At 41.5% G+C, this 22,319-nt stretch overlaps 1 protein-coding gene and 1 long non-coding RNA gene across 6 annotated transcripts in view; both read right to left on the bottom strand.

Moving 5' to 3' along the window:
• LOC308473904 overlaps positions 1 to 11,179 on the bottom strand; it is a 36,239-nt gene extending 25,060 nt beyond the window's left edge. Inside the window, exons 1-3 of one of the 5 annotated variants that reach the window (XR_013984381.1) lie at positions 10,631 to 11,172; positions 8,718 to 8,856; positions 7,245 to 7,336 (exon numbers count right to left, since the gene is read on the bottom strand). This is a non-coding gene — a long non-coding RNA (uncharacterized lncRNA). Of the gene's footprint in view, positions 1 to 7,244; positions 7,337 to 8,717; positions 8,857 to 10,630 lie in introns of all 5 variants that reach the window. The other 4 variants (XR_013984380.1, XR_013984382.1, XR_013984383.1 and 1 more) reach the window with 4 other exon arrangements.
• A 349-nt stretch (positions 11,180 to 11,528) lies between these two features.
• Positions 11,529 to 22,319, bottom strand: part of SLC35F1 (solute carrier family 35 member F1) — a 194,726-nt gene continuing 183,935 nt past the window's right edge. The window contains exon 8 of the mRNA XM_080999729.1: positions 11,529 to 17,206. Within this exon, the coding sequence (XP_080855855.1) occupies positions 16,982 to 17,206 (225 nt within the window). The 3' untranslated portion in view covers positions 11,529 to 16,981. The remainder of the gene's footprint in view (positions 17,207 to 22,319) is intronic.

Below are 22,319 nucleotides of genomic sequence, written 5' to 3'. Positions count from 1 at the left end.
CCATCAGAGGAAGTCCTTCTTGGTGTCCCACCTACAAGACAAGTAAACAGGTATGTGCAACAGAGAGGGCCTTTTCCAGTGGCGGCTGCTGGACCCTGGACCTGGAAGAGCAACTAGGCAAGGCCTCAGAGGTTGCAGAGGCAGGGCCAAGGGAGAGTTAAAAGGCGCCACACTGAACTGTTAACAAGGGCCTCCATAAACTTCCAGCACAATGGGAAAAGATGATCCCTTCCTCCAGCTTTGTGACTTCTAGGTCTACTTTCCAGAATATGGAATAAAGTGGTAGGTTCTTAATCGGACTAGGATTTAAGAGAAGAGGTTCAAAATCACCACTGGGCCATGAAGCTTATTGTAAAACCTTGGACCAGACATGGCCTCTCAGCCTGACCAACCTCACAAGGATGTTGTGAGGATTACATGGGGAATAGGGATACCTTGTTTGCTACTTTGAGCTCTTTCGAAGGATGTAGTGATTTAAATGTAAAAGAAGATGATCTCCCACCTGTCTCCCCGCCCCCCCCCCCGCCCCCGCGATTCTGAAAGGAGTTTTGGAATAATACAAAAACAAACCTAAAAGAACACACCAACTAGGATATTATTGCCTATGAGCAATAGATTTCAAGTGCAGGCCCTCAGCAAATCCATTGTGTGGGAAAATGCTGGGACAGGAATCTGAACCATCCCCTGCAGTTTTCTACATTTGTAATAATGTTTTAAATTTGTTCAAGTGTTTTGTAGTGTTTTCTCCTCACAACAGCCTTGCAGAGTACACCACCAGCACAATTTTAGGAAAAGGAAAGAAAACGTACTTCCCCCTTAACAAAACCACAGGCTTGGAGGACACCCAAAGTATCATTCAAACCAACCCCCAAATCCTGTAACAATACATTTCCTGTTTTTCATTTCTGCTGTGAGTGATGGGTTTGTTACCCTTTGAAAGTGTACCACACAATTTTATGTACAAGCTCTGAGAGTAATCTACCCCACGGCTATCTCAACAAGGAGACATAAGCGCTCCATTCCCCAAATACAGTAGTAATATAGCTTTAAAAATAAAATACAGACTCACATTTGGTGCACCAGTGCCCTGCGGTCTTGCTCCTTCACAGAAGCACCAATAATCCTTCCACAGGTCAAGCCATTAATAACAGAAGGGGGGAAGCTGCTTTGCTCACCTGGTGGCTGGGATCGCAGCAAAATGGGGCTTTACCCACAATTCAGCAGCTGCTTTGCAAAGGAAAAGGTCTGGGCATGCTCAGATCAGAAGACTGATTCTAACTGGCTGACAGTTTTCAGGGCTTGGGAGTAAAAAGGCAATCAATTTGGGGAGTATTTTTCTCAGCTGCCTGCTAACACCTGTGACCTGATTAGCTGGATTGCCTATAACAGTGATGGCCAAACTTGGCCCTCCAGCTGTTTTGGGACTACAGCTCCCATCATCCCTAGCTAACAGGACCAGTGGTCAGGGATGATGGGAACTGTAGTTCCAATTTACAGTTGGAGGGCCAGGTTTGGCCATCACTGGCCTATAAGGATGAAAAAGAAGATATGGACCAGGTGCCCTATCAGTTGCTATGTGTGTGTGTTTTTCTGCCTGAATTTGAATGGGATGGATTTCCTGCATAAAACAATAGTTTTGGCTTGGATTGGTTGAGCAGTGGAACAAACTGCTTGGCTGATTGTCAGAAATAGCTACAACAGTTCAAATGGAAGGCTAGGGAGTGTGCAGGTAACAGAAAATAGTGTGGTTTTGGACAGCAGGCTATTTGGGGGGGAGAATTTGTAATTTCCCCCCTTTAAACCACACTTGACTGGGCAGTGCCCCAGTCACTCTATTTGACCAGGTTCCACTGGCCTTTGTGAAAGGGGACACAAGTGGTGCTGTGGTCTAAACCACTTGATTTACATTGCTTTCAACATTATTTCATGTATTTCAGGATTTACGCTCCCTGCTCTGAATGTGGTATGTGAATTATTTAACTAATTAAATATATAAATGAATGAATGGAGTGAATATTCCAAATACTTAAGCACCAACAACAGGGTTCTCATCTCTTAGGATGTTTCCAGCCCTGTTTAACCAAACAAGTGTACTTATTCCTACCCCAACATCTTTCCTCATCCCAAATGGCCGAAGGGTTCCTGCTTGAATAATGAATTTGTTGTCCAGAACATAGAGGAGCATTTGTTAGGATTACACAAGCTTTTTCCTCATGGAATGCACTGGTGGAAGAATGTGAACATCTGTTAGAAAAAAAAGTTATCTGAAAAGCCAGATTTCAGAACAGGGGTTTGCATGTGCAGCTGGGAGTGACTCCACCTTCACACCCTTTGGTCTGGTGGCATTCAATTTTGTGTGTGCGTATTTTATTATTTGCTTTTGGGCTTATGGAAGCTTCATTGCCATTGGTATACTTTTGGTCCTCAACTGCAGTCACACAAAACCTATTTAACAAGATTTTACTGAGGAACTTAGGAAAGAAGTACTTCTTGTGTTTATTTAAAAAACATAAATGAATGAGCCCCATACACTGCATTCATTTTAGCTATAAAAATGAATAGGAATGCAAACAGGGGGACCACTCCTTGCTCACTGAATTATTTCCTTATTCATTTCTATTCAGATAAAAACTAGTCCAGAACAAGCCTGCACAGAAAAGTTACAGCGAGTTAGGAAGAGCCAAGTTGTTTAGACTGTGTCTGTGTCTTTCAAAAATAGCCTATAAAATAGCTACCCTCTCCCCAAACTGTTTGGAATTTGACAGGTATAATGCTGTGCCTGAGAATGCCATGCCCATTTGTATGGAAAACACAAACTACAGGCAGCAGAACACTAGTCTGTCTCCCTCTGAAGGCAATGGGATATGAAAAAGAAAGGGAATTATTAAAATGAATGAACTAGTTCTGAATAAATAATGAAATCAATCAACCGCAAAGAACGTAATGACAAAATTAAAAGAGAAACAAAAAAACCCTCCCCTTATATACATCTAGAAAGGAATGTGCAACAGCACAAGTGATGATGCTTCTATCACAGTACTTTAGGCTTTCTGAGAAAACTATCATTTGTCTACAAGCCTCTCCCCTCCTGTAATGCCTTCCCCCTCTCTTAAGAGGTAGCTTGACTCAGGAGGGTCTGGTGCCAAAATCTGTAGAGTTACTGGAGAACACCAGCTTTAGCAGCCATTAAATAAAATTTAAAAATTATTCCATTTCTATCCCGCTCTTTCTCCCAAAGCTCAGGGTAGCAGGTTTTTAAAATACAAAGGTTTTTAATGCTTTGTTCTGTTATTGATGCTGGAATATATCTACACCACCATGGGCCCCTTTAAGAGGAAGGATGGGGGTAACACACAAAATTAAATTCTATTGCCTTGAGTGCCTACTTCATCCTGAGCGCCTACTTCATTCTGCTGCACCTGTGGAGACAGGGGCGGCCATTCCATCAGGAAGTGTGAAGCAGCTGCCTCAGGCAGTGTGGCTGCTGGGGTGCGTGTGGAATGGTAGCCAGGGGCCACAGAAACAATGGTGTGTGCTGCATGTCCTGCCCTAAACACCTTAAACTAGTCCGCCACTCTCGGCATTGAAGATTCTACTGCCCATCTGGTTGACATGGAATGGGAGTCGGTGCCATCTTGTCCTTAACATCAGGCACACAAGGAAGTCTAGACTCTCCTTGTGATTTAGATCCACACACAATCAGTGTTCTAAACAGAGCCTATATTCATAAATCAAACTCTTTATCTTCAGACCTTCCCCCAATGCATGGGCAGTGGAACAGCAACACCAGCAGGGGCATGACACTGGGGGTAAGGCCAACAAGCCTCATTCTTTTCCTCCAAGACTTCATGGGGAATGCTCTAATAGGGCTTATGTCCGTTTTGAAAGAAATGGCATTGCATTACTGTTCGTTTCCATGCAGTGGCTTGTTTCCAATGTTGCCACTTCCACTTGTGCAGTGGAACCCCTCCCCCCTCTGCTGCAGCCCCCCTCCTGCACCCACAGAATCTGCTTCAGGGGGTTGGGGGGATCTCTAGAGCAGAGTTTGTGAGTGCAAGGTGAGGAAGGGAAGCCCCCTTGCACAAGCAGAATTTCACTTGTGCAACATTGGAGACAACTCAGTGCTTCTTTGCACTGATCACTGCCCAAAATTACTGTCCCATTTCTATAAAAATAGAATAGTAGGATTTCCAAAATTTTGACAGGTCAGATTTGCATTATCATGCCAACAGATGTCTCAACCTAGCAACAAAAAGCCAGAAAGCAATCTCCCATCTGCTGCATTAACACCATTACTCCTACATTTTAAACTTTGCATTCAAAGAGGTTGAGCTATATTTTCAGTTACAACGAGAAAAGCCCAGAATGTAACACAACGGATTAAGGTTTTGAAAATAGTTGTGAGAAATGACATTTAAAAATCCAGCTTAATCGTTTTCTGTTTGTTTGCTATGTTAGTTCAACAATGACATTCAGAGTGGCCCTTGCTATTAATTTTATTAAAAGACTTGAGACATATTTAAGCCTTCATCTGAATTTCCACTAAAATCAGCAATGGCCACTGGGCAACCAATCATTCTATTCACAAGCTTCTTAAGAGATAAAGCCTCTGCTTGAATAATCTCAAATGAAAAACTAAATCCTACATTTGTTGGCAATCTACGTTTTCACTGAAGGACATGGGCTAATGTACTCACCATTAGAAAAATGAAACACACAGCCCTACTCAGATATGTAATCCACAGGGGGAGAGAACATTTGTGATGCAAATCGGTTTCCTTAAACAATTAAATGGTCTTTTGTTGAACTTCTATGGATGCAATTATAACTTCTCACAGAGACAAGAAGAATTGACAAAATGAAAATGCATTTTCATTATGTATTCATCACATACAAAATATTGTGTGGGGGAGGAAAAACCTTATTTTATTTTTTTAAGACAGAAAATAATTGCAGAAAGTTTGAGCTGATTCTACGGCAAGAAAAGCTCCATCTGTTAAAAAAGTTGCATTTACAGAATCAATATATATTGAGTATATTGAGTGATAAAATCAGGCTCCAGAATTCCATCAGACTGCACCATCTTGAGAAATGAAACCCAAAATCGAAATTTGTAGATGAAGGGATTGAGACAATGGATATCATTAGATTTTACTGGCCAAAACCGGGGGAGGGGTAGAATCTTGGAATTTTTTTTGGTTCAATCAATAAAAGTCTAAAAATGAGACATCTATAATAGGTTGAGAATATGTTACTATCAAGTTGGAAAAAGGAAGACCAACAGCCCTAGCTTTTGAGCTCTTGGAAAGACAAACTCTGTGATGGAATTGTCTGCAAACAGTTGATGCTCACATCACATCCATCTAATGCAAAGAAGATTCCATTAACATTAATATGTCAGCTTCCAGTCAGTCACTGAAAATGGTTACCATATGATACGGGTCCTTAGAATCATAAACCGCAGAGGGCCAGCAGCCCTGACAATTTTTCTTGGCTACCTTTCAGGAGGAGGAGGAAGTGCTTGCTCTGAGCTTGTCATCTGCCAAACAGGTTCTCAGTTTTAAGTTGAACCTGCATTCCTACAAACAATTAGTGATTCTCAAACCATAAAGAAGTCACGAGACTATCCTCAGAAATACAGTTTGATCACTGAGATGTAACCGGTATCATTAACTGTATTGCCTAATTGTGATTTTATTGGGCTGTAAAAAAGCCCAAAGAATATTTGAGATGTGATATGCAATGATGTGTGTCTGCTTAATTTTCTCATTAGACATTCTAGAGAAGCCCAAATGAAAAGTACGACCTGTATAAAACTACTAGCAGTAAATAAAACCAGTCCAAACTGTTTACACAATAGGGAGAAAGGAGGAAACATCTACACTCTACATTGTCATCTACTGCACTCATAAATATTCAAGTAGTTAACAGTGATACAGCTACATTTACAAATGGCAACCAATAGGTTCAGGTTGGTGTAATCCGAAGCAGGCTGAGTCTTAATGTGCAGGGCAAAAATGATGCACATTGGGACAAAATTATATATAACACATATATCGATGAAATTTACTGCGTGTGACAGGGATTTGGACTCCCTGTGGAAAATTCACTGAAGAGATCAACTCAACAGATTGCAGCAGTACAAAGGGCCCATTTAATGTTAGCAATTTTCAGGAAAGGATAAAATGTCATGATATCATAATGCCATTATGTAAATCCTTGGTGCAGACACATTTAGAATATTATGTGCTGGAAAACATACAAGAAAGGGAAAACGAAAACAATCCTAGAAGATGGGACACTTCCCAATGAACAAGATTTTTAGTTGATGGGAGAAATTGTTTTGAAGAGAGAAATGAAAATCTGGATAGAGGATATATTTTTGCTCACTCATAACAGAACTCAGCACCACTGAGTGGCATTAGATTCAAAGCAGGCAAAAGAAAATAAGTTTGTACAGCACAAGGATTAACTTATGGAATTCACTGCTAGAAGATATGGGGATCAACAGTTGTTTAGATGGCTTTTAAAAATCAGGTTAGGTTTTGCAGTAGTTATTTGCCACAATAGCTTAAAATGCTCTCTTTTCTCAGATGCAAGGGACAAATGAAAATGTAGCTCAGCAAACTGCAACTCCCATTTCTTGAATATGTAATGCACAAACCTTCTGTGGATCTTTAGGCAAAAAATCAAAATCAGCGCACTGTCTCTGGAAAGCTAGTTCCGTTGAACAAACACTTAGTAGGGTGATCATGGTCACCTACACTTAACAGAACACCAGCAACCCTTTTTGCTTTTGAATAATCATAAAGGACAGTCCCTCACAGTGTGTTGCAGAAGTCTAGACTTGAGATTATGAAAACATAAAGGAGGGTGGGTTGCTGGGCTTGAATCTGAGTCGCAGCCATCTCACCAGAGTTACTCTATCAACACTTCAGGCTGCCTTTCTTCATGACTGCCTTGCAGTAATGCCCTTGTGCCATACAAATTGGCTGGGGGGTGATGGGAGTTGGAATCCAACTATATCTGGAGGGCCTAAGGTTCCCTACTACTGATCTAGTCAATATACTCTCAACATGATTAAAACCCCATTGAAGAAAGTGGCACTGATTTTTGCAGTAAATGTGCATGGGGGTGGGGGGTGGTACAGGGTGTATTTCTCCCTTGAAAGCTTTTCCTTGGCCTGTTTAATTGAATAGGAATATTGACATAAGGGAAAGTGCAGCTAATCAGAATCTGACTACCTTTAATAGAATCAAGCTGTCACCCCTTTCATAAATTGTCTTTTCTTTTTTCTTCCGTTGCTTTTTAAGTAATGTAGGCAAAAGTCAGGCGTCTGAGACATAAAACAGATACAGCACCAGTCAGCGTATGTGTGACCTATTTTAGCTTCTAAAAATGTATTTAATGCCAAAAGCTACATTAGAGAATTGAAACAAAAGCTAACTCACGTGCCACATAATAAGACACTTTTGATTATTCTCGTGTTTAGTCTCAACTTTCCATCCCCATGATAATTTCATTTGGGAAAAGGGTATTTTAAAGAGCATGCAAATTTGATTGCTAGTTGGATGGGAAAATTGACAAGGAGCCAGGCCTGTGTGGTCTTCGGAGGAGCAGCAGGGTTGGGTTAAACAAGCAAAGCCCCTTAGGAACTGATCCTTTGCCACAGATGAGATTTGCTAGCATTCCACACCTGTAAATCTCAGCTCCTCAGCCTAGCATGAGCGTGATTCTGTTCCCTGCACATTTGTCATAGGAAACTAAATCATTATCATATCACTCAGGGAAACTCACTAGACACTTATGATCCACCTCCATTTCTTGCAACAGTTTGAGCAGAAACAACTGATCTCTAACAAACACTTCTGTTTTGCTCCCACCCACCCATGAATGAAGGGTGGGGAAGGGACTCAAGAATTTCATCAGCTTCTTCTTCCTGAAAAGTAACAAGTCACCAGGAACTATTAGCTCTGCAGGATTAGCTCTCTGCTGGTGGTGCACTGTAGTTTAGATGGTGTGGAATAACTGGGAATTGTGCAGTTATGCATATGATGGATAGTCCTACTTTTTGGGAAGGCATTTGAATAAGATTGATTTGTTCCTTACCAACACTGTGTTTTTGATGCTACAGTGTCCATTGAGGAGGGCCAGTCACCAAAGGGACATAGTGTATATTGGATGGGCAAGCCTCAGGCTTGTGGAATCAACTTTATTTTACACTAGAACCCCAAGATTCACCAAGAGAAGACACTTAGAATTAAATAACATGGTGTTTCCAAGCAACTACCGGTAAGCCCAATAATTTGTTCTGAGTACCTGAATGGAACTGAGCTCACAGTCATTCCAGACAAAAATCCACATTTGGTTACCCCAGGCTTTATTGATTTTAGCAGTATAATTGGGGGGGGGGAGTCATTTTATTGCTGCTATTGTTAAACAGCTGGGGGTCAGAAATAATTGTAAATCAACTGCAAGTCACCTAGATCTCTACCAGTAGATCCAGATCTATTTCTGCTGCCCATACCCAAGTAGCTCAGCTGGATAAACCATATGCTGAAATGTGGTGCATTTCAGCCAACGTAGGGCTCCAAGATCTATGAGTTTTCTTGTGTCAGGCAGGGGCACCAGCTCATGGGGGCTGAACTGTTTTGGGCTCTCAGAAGAATCCTTTGCATTCAGAGAGCACTTTATTCAGTTTCCTTATGTTTCCTTACCTGATACATTTCCTTGTTTCATGGGATCTTTCACACAACGGAAAAGCCACTTCTGGAAAACTAGCCGCATCTAGCAGAAGTTTAGTGCTCACTTCTGTGTTCTTTGCATCCAGAAAAAGTCAGTTTGCAACCTGGTTAACTGGGGAAATCATGAGAATTTCGAACTGTCATTTCAGATGACACACTTTGAGGTAGTAATCCAGCATACAGTTCTTTCTCGCCACTTAAAATTTAGTGCAACGTGATGGTCTATCAATTAAAAAGGGCCACAGTTCCCTAATGTACCAGTTAACGTAGTATAAAAAGAACGTCAGAATCCAGGATAAACATGCTAGCTAGCATTATAACCAGGAAAACTAACACTATAATCCAAATGCACCCAAAATGTGACTAAGTGAGGCATGACTCTTCTCAGCTACTGCGAATTTTGGAGGTGGGCTTCAATCATTCAAGCACTGCCCAGGGTTGTGAGTGTGATTAAAATATGTAACAACTGAACCATTTTGATTTTTCAAAGAGCAGACAAAAAGATGCCAGCATTCTTCTGCCTGATACTATTCATGTACAAATTATTCTGAGAAAAGATACATTTATAGATTACTTCCAGGGAACCTTTATATTTAGGCTGACAAAGGCACCCAGGTAAATTCTAGCTGAAAGTGGCAGGAGAATATTATCAGTGCTATAAAGATAGGAAAATTTCTCCGATTGAAACCCTGAGCCTCCAATCCTCTATGGGGGGGGGGGGGATTATTTACCGGTACTTCTCCATTTTGTTGCCTTACCATCAACTGAGTGACACTTTTGGATACAACCCATAACTAAGAGGTGATCATCCAAACCATACATTTAAAATACTCTTATGCCCCTTTAATTATCAGGGCTTCCCCAAAGAATCCTGGGAACTGAAGTTTTTAACAGAACTGGGAATTTTAACTCTGTTACAAACTACATTCCAGGAATTAATAATAATTATTTGCCCGTTACCAGCAGATCCGAGGGTGAGTTGCAACAATTAAAAATTAAAAACAGTTAAAACAGATTGCAATTACATGAAAAGGCTTGGCCTTGAAAACACACATCTCAGGTGGCAGAGTAAAATGGTGCATCTTCAGCATTTGCCAGTATCAAACAGAAATAGGTTCCCCTATTTTGTTCTACCAAAGCTACATAGGATTCCGTTGTTCAATTTCCCTTCCAATATGCATTCACAGCAAGATCCTGTGAGATACAGTTTATGTGGGATAACTGTGCAATGCACGTGCAAAGTGTCTCCAATGTATTGGCGTGTGTTGATTTTTTTATGCATAGACAAGTGGTCTGTTGTTTTCCGCATTCTCTCTCACTCAACGTTGTTGTGAGCGTGTGGCTTAGAAAAGATCCAAATGGAAAGTTAATTTTAAATGCTTTGCAAAGGGGATGTTCACTTGCATTCCTGCCTCTCACCAGGAAAGAAATGGATGGAAATTAACTGATATAACTCCTACTGCTGATTCCTTGTATCAGAGATTATTTGAAGTGGTAATGTTCAGTGGTTGTTTTTCAAACTTTCTGCCTTAGCAGACATTGAAACAGCCTTTGCCTTACACTGTCCATTTTAAACCAATGAAACAAAGAGCTGTACATAAGAAATTTCAAAGCCACCCCCTTCCTGCCCCCCAAAATAAAGTCCAATAAAACATACATATCTTCAACTGGATATACTTGGCAGTTGTATTTTAGCATTTCCAAAAGTTGCAAAAAATGAAATATCAATAGGAACACACTATTATTCCTTAGTTTATGATATTGTCTTTCACCTGTTGTAAGCTACACAGGACAGATATGGAAAATCTGTAAGTCGGTTTCCCCCCAAATGGCTTTCATGAAGAAGCCCACAAATACTGGCCTGATAACCAGTTTTTCCAAATTACCTGGATTGAGATAGGTAGGTTCCAGCTGGGGGTGGAGGGAGGAGTCCATTACTGGAGCTGAATAAAACCATATAGGCCTTTGAGGAAGATACAAAATTATTATGACCTTTTCCAGTAACCCCAGGAAATATCAGCTAATGAACAAAATGGCAGAATGTTTTGGTCGGTTTTCTTTGTTCTTCCACGCAGCAATTCCCCAGAGCAGTTGCCAGCAGCCTAGAGCTGCAGGCTTGGAGACAAAGAGGAGACCCACATCCTGTTCCTGCATTTCCTGCATGGGTAGAACGTCAACCCATTGCAAAGTGGTGCGCAACAAACCAACAGCTCCCCCTAATGGCCATGAATGCACATTGCACCTAGGTTAATTGTATATGAGGAACACTTGAGTCTCTGGGAGGTTAAAAAATATGAAAATATCGTGAGAGCTACCAAAGAAGGACACATGAGACGAAAGACAGAGAAACAGAAAAGCTATGAGGAATTAACATCTCGACCTTCAGAGGAAGAAAACAGACAGATTTGGAGGAAGCCCCTCCCTTGAAAGAAAAAAGAGAGCGCCCTGTCCCCAGTGATTCAGAGTGCCCTCTTGAACCGGATTCAGAACAAATACAAACTTGGCTTACATAAAGGATGTATTTCTTTATTTGAAAACATTATACAGGCATTACATTGCCACAGCCAGTCCATGTTGGAGCATGCAAATATCAAAACAGAAGAGAATTTGTTCAACTTCTCTGAACATTGTTGTTGGACATTTGTTTCGCTTTTGTGTTTTTTTGGTTCTTACTTCCATTTGTAAGTGTCAAAATTAGTGTGCTTTATTATGGCATTTAACAATTAAAATCCTACCCATGGGGTAAAATTTGTATTTATAGCTAGCTCAAGAATACTAAATTGGTTGGTTTTTTGAAAAAAAGAGAGGAAATACTACACACTTGTCAAAAATGTTAATGGCACAAGTTAGCAATATCTAAACTATACATTGAAACATCTTCATCTGACACAGTGGTGCAAAATGTTAATTGCTTGGTCTGCTGTGGTTGGTGATTGTGTCCTTTAAGTCTGTGCATGGAAGAAAAGCCAAGCTGTCCACTAGTTTTCATTCAGTATCTTGCTACTACCCATCCAGCACCAACAGGACTTTTATTCCAGGAATTGGCCTATACAGTACTTGTGAAGTGATTGTTTTTAAGCTGGTGGTGTAGCTACTTGCTGGACAGAAAGACCTTTGCTGGTGTCCACTGCAACTCTTGGAATGGTAGGAAATGAAACTATTTTTTTTTAAGTAACTTTCTCTGATGGGATGGGCCTCATTTTTAATTATATAATGTTTATAAATTTATACCAGTGTTTCCTTTTTTCTCCCCAATGTTCTTTAATCAGATACAGCAAACAAAAATTTATTGTTCTAGTATTGGACAGTATCGACTGGGAAAGGCTCATTCCTTAGTAGTAGTACACATAAATTGCACGCATAAGGTGCTGGGTGCAAAACACAGCAACTCCAAGAAAAGGAGGTCAGCAAGGCTGGTGGACTTTGCCTGAGACCCTGGAGAGTTGCCGCCAGAGAAGACAATATTGGGCTCAACGGTATAATGATCCGACTCAGAATAAGGCAGTTTCATAAGTTATGATGTTTCGGCAACATGCGCAAGAACACAGTTTGGCTGACTGAACAGTGCATTTCTGAATATTCCCACTTCCCTCCATACAGTGGAATAATTTGAATTATCCTAGAAAAATAGCTTCAGGTGGTAAGTTTCTAGCCATCTATAGACTGCAAAGTCTAGTTCTGGTAAATATTCTCATCAGAGAGCTGATAGATGCCTTCCATATGGTTTGTTTCTACTGAGACTTAAATCTACAAATTAGTGTCATAAAAATGAAATGGGGGGAAAACCCATCTACAAGAACATTTGGCTTACAAAATAAATACTAAAAAATAAAAGTCCTCAGATACAAGGAAGCAAAATGAATGTTTAAGCAGGAAACAAACACATAAATTCTTCAAGAAATTGTTATGTCGAACATGAGACAACAGATTCAGAGAAAGGTATTTAATTGGTATAAAAGGTAGCAAAAGCAATGTGGGGAGATGGTGATGGCCACCAGTAGACTTCTGATTGGAAACCTGAGAGAACAATTAAGGCTCCACACCTGAACACACCTGGACGCATCCAAGCCCTGTTCTTTGATGCACCTAAGTATGTTCAGAATCGAACCCTGTATTTGTAAAGACTGGCTTGAACAGAAGAGAGAATCCAATATTGAAGCTTAAACAAAGCACAAACTTAAGGATATAAGCAATATTTAAGCAATGCCTAGGCCTTGTGTAGACTCTCAGGAAAGACATTCATGCTAAATGTGCAAATGATCACCTATTAAAACACCCCAGTCCTAAGCAAATGACGAGAAAGTTAATTTCATATAATTGTTTTATACATGGGAGGCCAGTCCTTTAAAATACAACTTGGAGGACCCTTGGCACTGCAGTGAATTTTGCCACTTAACATGCGCGGGGGTTTTTTTTTTTGGGGGGGGGGTTGTAAAATTGAAGAAGACTGCTGGTGGATGCAAGGCAGAAATTACCGGTTTTGCCACAGAATGAATTAGTCATATAAATGGCTCTGACTTACTAGTTTGGCCTGAAGCAGCCCCGTTTTCACACTGCTGCATTTTTCATGCATGTAAAAATTCACTAGTGAACGTGTAGGCAAAGGCCTGATTGCAGCACTGTTGCCCACTGCCAATGGTCCTAATCCAGACATCACTCCCTGTGGGTTCTTCTGTGTGCAGGTATCCAGTAAACTTTACTCCATGGAATCACATTACTCCTACACAGGATAAGGGAGCGGACACCTTCCTCTCTCCATCTCTCACTGAGGTTATGAACGCATTCCTTCAGGTCAATGCCATGTGCCACACCAGTTTTCTGCATGCAACATTAGTTGCACACAGGGTCTTCCTGCACACAAGCATCCCTGAGTAATCATTTTCTTAGCAGAAATCCTTCTTCTTTCATGGTGACACTTTTTCTTCTTCTTTAGTTTTCTCACAGGAATAATATTTTTGGGTCCATAACACCCCTCCCCAAATGCCAATCTATTCCCCAAAGGTCAATTATTGTCAGAAGACTAGATTTCAGCCAACAAGTTTTCTACATACAGAAATGGTTTGTGTGGTTTGCGTCAAATGTGCTGCAAACCCTGCTAAGAATCTAAGAAAGTGTTTCCTTGGCACTCCCCAGCTCATTTGGGAAACATCCAATTACTTTGAAGTCTCATATCTTTACTCTCATTCCCTTGAGGTAGGTAAAATAGCATTTTCTCACGGTCACCAGTGAGGAGGCGAAGCTATAACTGAAGTTATTTGACTCTTCCATTGTAAGGAAATCTCTTGAAACACTTTCCTATTACTCAGGCACAGCTACCTTTCCTGTCTCTCAAAGAGAGAGAGCTCTAGATAAATCAATGACTCTTTTGTTTTCAGCCGAAAACAAGCACGCAAATCAAGGTGAGCCAAATGAAATTTGCAGCGGTTTTGGCTTCATGCAGAAAGGTAGGAGGTTTGCACATGTCACAAGACGAATGAGGATCTTGCTGCCCTTTTCCCTTATAAACACAGCAGTCCAACTTCAGCAACCTTTGGGAGGACTAAAGTCCATGTGCTGGACTGGGAGCTGTGCCATCCTGGGAGCTGGTGCAACACTGGCATGCCAACCACTCCTCTGGTGTGACTTTGGGGTGTCTACATCACCAGAGCGGCATGGGAAGCAGCAGTTCCCATTCTACTGTGGGAGGAAAGGAGTAACAATTGCCTTTAAAAAAGCAAATATGGACCATGTTAAACTAAATCATTGTACTAGTGGAAACCACTGCAAAGAGTCCTGCTTCCCCCTCTCTCCTCCTGCTCCTGTGTGTCTTATGCCACCTGTTCTGAAGTTGGGGGAGCCTCCAGGACAGATTTAAGGGACAGGGGAGAGGATAGGGGAGGAGGTTCCAACGCAGAAGAAAAATCCTTATGCTGCTAGAACCTTAGTGGTAGTGCCCTGTTGAATACAACCCTATGTATATGGAGCCAAATATGTATTTGACCAGAAAACAACTGGCAGAGAACTGATCAAGTACTTCCTTTCCCCACTCCTGCTCCCATGATTACACCGAGATATTCTGAGCCTGATTTACTCCCCCCCCCTTCAAATAACTAGTTCATTTTCACTTGGTTATGTATCTTTGTATAAACTGTGTAGCTTGGGCCACACACAGGGATTCCAAACACACAGGCATCTTCTAGCATCAACAACTTGATATGCAGGCAAAGGTGCGGTGCACACAAATATTTTTAGCTTGAAAACTTGAGAATATTTAATTCCAAGTCCCAGTTAAATCCAGCAGACCAAGAGTTTGAAGAAATAGGAATAGTCTCCACAAGGGTGCCTCCATCAGAAATGTGGAGTGAAGCGCAAGGCCTAGGAACGTGCAGAGTTCGCAACACTGCCTGAGCCACCTCCATCTGGCCTTGTGTTCGCCTTGAATGCAGAGAAGTCTATAAAACTGTGCTCCCATTCTTTCTCCCCTTTGCCAGAAGACCCACAATAAATAATTGAAAAATAGAAAAAGGTACTTTCTTAGGACAGATTCAGTTTTCAAAGAGTAAGAAATGGGGATTGTTTCATTTTGTTAGTCAGCAAGATTAAGACACTGAAGAGGAAATACAATTTCCTTCTCACTGAATGGAGGACCTCAGCTACCAGTAAGGCGATTGTAAAAAATTTAAAAAGGTCAACGTCTCACTACTTCGCAATTGCAAGTACTTCTTTAAAAAGGGCAAAAATGTTTGTTTTTGACCTATTCCTAGAATAGAGATGGATATTGATAGTTGTCCATCCCCTGGCTTCCCAGAACACATGATTCTTTAGAGGATGGGCAACCAGGTAGCTAAGACAGCTGAATGAACAAAATGGCACTGGGGTATAGAGGCGCTGTGATTAACCTGCCCTTTCCTGCACAGAACCAAGGTCATTGGAGAACAGCTGAAGGGTGTTTGCGTGCAAGTGGGCCTACTGTACAACTGTGGCTTTGCTGAAACACTATATAACCCCTGGCAAAGCAACCTCCAAGAGGTGCAGAAAGATCCCTTTGTTCATTACAGAATCTCATCTTGCATTCTGAACATGTTGTTTCACGTGACTCAAGTCTTTCTTTCTTGCATTAGCTGCGAATTACCAAAGCCAACACTTTTTATAACCCTAACACTACAGACCCTTTTCACTAGGGATGTGCCACTGCATTTCCACTCACCCTAAAAGTGCTAAGGGTTTTCCCCACCCAAGTGTTCCAATCAAACACCCAAAGCCCTGCAGAGCACCTGCCACCTACACCTCTCCCCCAAGGCAACCCTTGTTCCCACCCTGAGAAAGAAAGAAAGGAAGTAGGAAAATGGTGGGAGTTCCCATTTATGCACAGAACAAGGCCTTTTCTTTCCAGAGACCTGGGACTTGTTTACAACACTCAGGATTCCTGGTGAGAACTGCTGCCCAGCCTAATCTTTACCCCTTGGGAGGCGCTGATGGTGCAGAGGAACTTTTTCTGCTAGGGATCCTGGGATTTTGTAGTCAAGTGCTCTGCATGTTGACGGGAACACCCGCCACTGGTACCTCCTAATCACACCTTCTTCCTCAAGGGAGAGTTTTTGTTCGTCTGTATTTTGCCTTGGGGAAGAGTGGGGAGGTGGTAAAGGTGGGCACACCAGGAGTATTGGCAGAATTGAGGTAGAGGGTCTGTTCACAGCAGGCAATCCAGAATTTGAGCAGTGCTGCCTGCACCCTGGTTTGAATTCCTACCCCACCCTGCTTTTCACATCAGCTCATCTGCTGAAGGACCCCTTGCCAGGAAGCTCCAGCACATTGCATCACATTCTTGGGGGTTGTTCTACGGTGCATACTCAGTTCAGGTATGGCACTGGCCAGGCCAATCAGACCTCCCTGTTGCTGCCCATGACCTGAGTGTGCACCCTTGAACATACCTGCTGTGGACATCCCAAGGGTAACTTAGCAGTAAGGAAGCCCTCCTGCAGGAAAGTTGCCCACCATTGCTGAACTTTTCATTAAGGAGCCCTGATAAGTATGTGAGGAGCCCCAGCTTGAAAAGCACTGCCCTACGCAAAAGACTGAGAGTTAATGCTCTTGGCTATACACACGTAGAAACAATATAGTTTGTATTTTTAATAAGCCTTCCCTATTTGCTACCTTGCAGCCCACCTGAGTAACTGCATCCGGTAAATACCTTTCTCTATGAATGATACAGAGATAATGGAGATACAAACTCCACTGAGGGTGGCAAGGGCCTGAGATTAGGCGACTCGGACGTGAGGTTCTTCTTCCGTTTCCTGGCCTAGGCTGGTGTATGTTACTGACGGTTCCAGCTGCCCAGAGGCTGGCAAGTCTACAACAGGACCCGAAGGGTTTCGAAACTGCTTGTACACCCGTGGGTCTTGGGCAACATATGTGGACGTTGAGGAGTACAGCACCAGCCCCACAAGGATTGTGAAGAACGACAGAAGATATAGTCCTGAAAACTAAACAGAAATAAGCTGGTAAGAGGCATGCTAGTTAAACAATACAATATGAAAAATTACAGAAAGCAAAATGCAGACATGGCCTGTGTTCAGGAAATCTTTCCTCTCTAAAGAAGTTTTTACTTTTAAATAGGACACTTACTTGTCAAATGAGAACTCAGTACGAAAGATAAATTATGCAAGTCAGTACAATGCACATTTGCTTATTAGACTTTTGCAAAAAATTGTTCTGAGGTTTTGCAAAAATCTAGAATTTCTTGCCAAGAAACACAGTGTGGTGGAAGAAAAATAGATGCGGTTAAGTGACAGGTAATCAAGGCACAAAAGGAAAGAGGATGCACAATGTCCCAAAAAAATCTTGCTTTGGAAAAAAGCGCACAACAGAGGTTATGTGATTTCTATCAAGAGACATCTGCATGGTGAAAAAACACATCAAAGATGAACCAAGGCTACAATCCTATGCAAGCTTATACAGAAGTGAGCGCCACTGAACACAGTGCAGCATGTGTGCGGAATTTATTTCTAAGACTTTATTCACATTCTTTGTAGTGGTAATACAAAAGCAATAAGTGACAAAGGACAAATATAATGTGTGTGTGTGTGTGTGTGTGTGTGATCTGAGCAGCAACAAAAACAACATTTTACCATATCCATTCAAGGACATTGAATGAAAACAGCATAAAAAAAACCCACACCTGAGCAGCATCAGGCTAAAAATTTGATGACACTCCAACTAAATACCAAGTCCAAATTTCTGGCACCAGCACAAAGTGAACTAAGCTGCTGTGAATTAAGTGAGCTGAGCTGTTGGTTGAATTTTGAGCTCAGCACTTCTGCATCAGGTCCACCAGTTCCATAGCACGAATGAGTGCTGTATTAAAAGAGCCATACAGGTACGGACTTGCTGTTATGCTGACATTAAAGGGAGGTTTAAATGGGATTTGGAGCCACCTTTTCTCCACTTCATAAATAAAGTAAGTAAAGTAAAGGGGAGCATACTTTGATATGTTATTGCATCCATTGGTCAAAAGAACCTTAAGAAGAATGAATTATTATACAAATAAAACTGAGGCCATTGTGGGAAGGACAAAGAAAGGGTAGGTGAGATTATCACTTTCCTCCAACACCTTTATGTTAGGCATGGAGTAGAATAATAAACTAATAATACATGATGATAATCACAGCCCAATGTATTTTAATTTAACAAAGCAAGAGTGCATGCTCAGAAACTCTTCTAGGCATGACTCTTCATCAACAGGATGCACTAGGTAGCCCACCAGAAATTGGTCACAGATCCGTCAACAGACCACGAGTCGAGCTTCAATCCACCCCACACCCAGACCCAGCATTAGGCACATAAAAAACTGAAAGGAGTCAAAATATATACTGTACAAATAACTGAAGTATGAATAACCAAAGATAAACTGAAAGGAAAACTTGTTCAGCTTCAGATAAAACAAAATTTTGGAGAGACAGCCTAAAACTTGTATTCAAGAATATGCACCAATGATTGACAAGTGCAATTTATAAGCCATTACATGGGGTCCTCATGTACTAATTTGAACAAGATTACTCATAGGTTTCTCCTCTGTTCATATAACCAAGTGACTTGGTTTTGCACAAAGAATGCCTTTTTTTTTCATTTTAGGAAAATGTTAGAAGGGCAGGATTGAAGTTATTAGGAGGAATGTGCTTTGATAATCCTTCTGTGTTTCTTTAATCCTTTAAGAAAACAGTACTTAGTTTAATTCAAAAGGCATTTAAACCAACTGTTGATCCAGGGTAAGCAACATTTCTTCTGCTTGTTGCAAGAGCCTTCCCAGTATTCACCATGCTGCATGGCTTAATATAAATGCCTTGTTGCCTTGACAGCTGAAAATATCATGTCAAAGAGCAGTCAGTGCTGAACGGCAGCTTTCATGTGGCAATGGCCTCCGTGATACGGTCTGAGATGAGACCTTCAGTACTGTGGCAATTAGGCTTGTTTAGACATTGTAGAACCAGATGGGCTTCTGTTATCTTGCTCCTGCTAGACTTAAAGTAATTGGTGGCTTGTTGGGTCATGACTGCTGCTCTTCATGTAAGATGAAAGTGTAAAAACCACTGAACTTACTTTCTCTGACTGCCTCGGGCAGTTGGCCAATATGTTTATTAAGGCTAACCAACTGTCCACAAAATTGTGGAAAGCTACATAAAACATACATAAAGAATGCTCCAACTACCGCACAATTGCACTCATTTCACACTCTAGCAAGGTTATGCTTAAAATTCTACAAGGAAGGCTCAAGCAATATATGGACCGAGAACTCCCAGAAGTGCAAGCTGGATTTAGAAGAGGCAGAGGAACCAGAGACCAAATTGCAAACATGTGCTGGATTATGGAGAAAGCTAGAGAGTTCCAGAAAGACATCTACTTTTGCTTCATTGACTATGCAAAAGCCTTTGACAGTGTCGACCACAGCAAACTATGGCAAATTCTTAAAGAAATGGGAGTGCCTGATCACATCTGTCTCCTGAGAAATCTCTATGTGGGACAAGAAGCTACAGTTAGAACTGGATATGGAACAACTGATTGGTTCAAAATTGGGAAAGGAGTACGGCAAGGCTGTATATTGTCTCCCTGCTTATTTAACTTATATGCAGAATTCATCATGCGAAAGGGATGAATCCCTAGCCGGAATTAAGATTGCTGGAAGAAATATTAACAACCTCAGATATGCAGATGACACAACCTTGATGGCAGAAAGTGAGGAGGAATTAAAGAACCTTTTATTGAGGGTGAAAGAGGAGAGCGCAAAATATGGTCTGAAGCTCAACATCAAAAAAACGAAGATCATGGCCACTGGGCCCATCACCTCCTGGCAAATAGAAGGAGAAGAAATGGAGGCAGTGAGAGATTTTACTTTCTTGGGCTCCATGATCACTGCAGATGGTGACAGCAGTCACGAAATTAAAAGACGCCTGCTCCTTGGGAGAAAGGCGATGGCAAACCTAGACAGCATCTTAAAAAGCAGAGACATCACCTTGCCAACAAAGGTCTGTATAGTTAAAGCCATGGTTTTCCCGGTAGTGATGTATGGAAGTGAGAGCTGAACCATAAAGAAGTCTGATCGCCGAAGAATTGATAAATTTGAATTATGGTGCTGGAGGAGACTCTTGAGAGTCCCATGGACTGCAAGAAGATTAAACGCATCCATTCTTAAGGAAATCAGCCCAGAGTGCTCACTGGAAGGACAGATCATGAAGCTGAGGCTCCAATACTTTGGCCACCTCATGAGAAGAGAAGACTCCCTGGAAAAGACCCTGATGTTGGGAAAGATTGAGGGCACAAGGAGAAGGGGACGACAGAGGACGAGATGGTTGGACAGTGTTCTCGAAGCTACAAACATGAGTGTGACCAAACTGCGGGAGACAGTGGAAGACAGAAGTGCCTGGCGTGCTCTGGTCCATAGGGTCACGAAGAGTCCGACACGACTAAACAACAACAACAACTACAACATAAAGCACTGGGGGGTGGGGAGGTAGGACCAGAAATAGAAAATGCATAAAAAGTACAAAAAATAGGTTGGATGTTGCAGACATAAGACCAGCTTTTAGACTCAGTTCTAAGATGGAGACTGCAAACTGAGTCTCTGACAGGCACTATAGGGATTGGATTACACATTGAGGATTCTGGAACAGCAAAGCAACAGTCGCTCAAAGTTGCTAAAAGAGTGGATCATTAGTCACCCCAGAGCATCCTCCTGGTGTCTATGGCTTTATTTGAGAGAGATAAAAATACTTGAATGTTCCATACATATTGGCAGTGCTAACCTAACGACAGTCAATGCTAAAGCAGTTATTAGCGGTCTTTGAGTGTCATGAAGGTGAAAGAGGTGGCAATTCAGGAACATTTCTACATAAAGCTTAATATTTATTCTGATTTATTCACTTTTTAATATTCTCTAGTGATTCAATTTATCAGACAGCAGTTGACAGGAGGTTTTTTTTGGGGGGGGGTTTGCTTTGTTTGTGGGTGTAAAAAATTAATAAAGTGTCAGCTGCCAGTAGTAATTGATTCTGCATTGCTGTATTTGAAGCTAATGGCGCTCAAAAGCAAAGCCACCATAAATGATGGAGCCTGGATCTGTTGTTTATTTCTTTGTCACTGAGGTTTACAGTGTCTGCATCTAGTATGACTTGCCAGAAAAAAATATTTTTTATCTCCCTCATACAAAAGTATCTCATTCCCATACAGAGAGAAGCAAGTTATTTGCAGCTGCAAGCTCATTAACTTCAGTATGAGTTATTGCGTAAGTCACCTGGCAAGCCTGCAGTGCTGAGGTTTCTCTGAGGGTCTGCTATGCTTAGACGTTGTTTTGTACCAAAATATTATACAGTCACTGGACCAAAGTAGCCCCAATGAATGAGAGATGTTTTTAGCAAGTGCACAGTTTTTGTTGCAGATCTGTTCTTCATCAGAGGCTTTGGGTTAAAAAAATGATGTTACCCCCAAAAAGAAAATGTTTGTCTTTGAAAGCAGCTCCTGTCTCTCCTTCCGTAACTCATCTCATATCCTGACAGCATTTCACTGGCCTGGTCTGCATGACACAGGAAGCCAAACTATGGCTTATAGACGCACAAACCTTGGCTACAGCTCAGATTAGGGAGCTTAACAACAAGACCTGTTTCAGGTGTCACACACACTAAGCCAAACTTTGGCTTAGTTTAGCACAACATAGCAGTAAAGAGGACCAGGAAGGAGGAAAGCAGTCCTGATCTGGGAGCCCTCCTGGTCTTGCCAAGCAGGTCTATGAGTGTTCCCTGCCTCTGGCCAGTGGTATCAATGTGGTCAACTGGAGGCAATGGAATATTTTGTGTAATAGCAACAGACAATGAGATAAGATGTGTTGTACCTTACAGACAGAAGGCAGATTAAAAAAAAGAAATGTGAAGTTATTTACATTGTTCAATATGTTTTCAAGACATGCTTAAATAGGGACTGCAATTTCTTTCAAGTAGCAGATCATGGGTTTTATACAGAAATATACTTTTCCTCTTTCTTGTTGTGTCTTTACTACTGTATATTTAATTACTTAAAAACCACAGATTTATAGACCTTACCAGTCACTCC

The sequence above is a fragment of the Podarcis pityusensis genome (genome assembly GCF_964106645.2).
Source record: "Podarcis pityusensis genome assembly, chromosome: 3".
NCBI classification, from domain to species: Eukaryota; Metazoa; Chordata; class Lepidosauria; order Squamata; family Lacertidae; genus Podarcis; species Podarcis pityusensis.
Note: the sequence above shows the minus strand (reverse complement) of the source record. Positions and strands in the feature narration are given on the sequence as shown.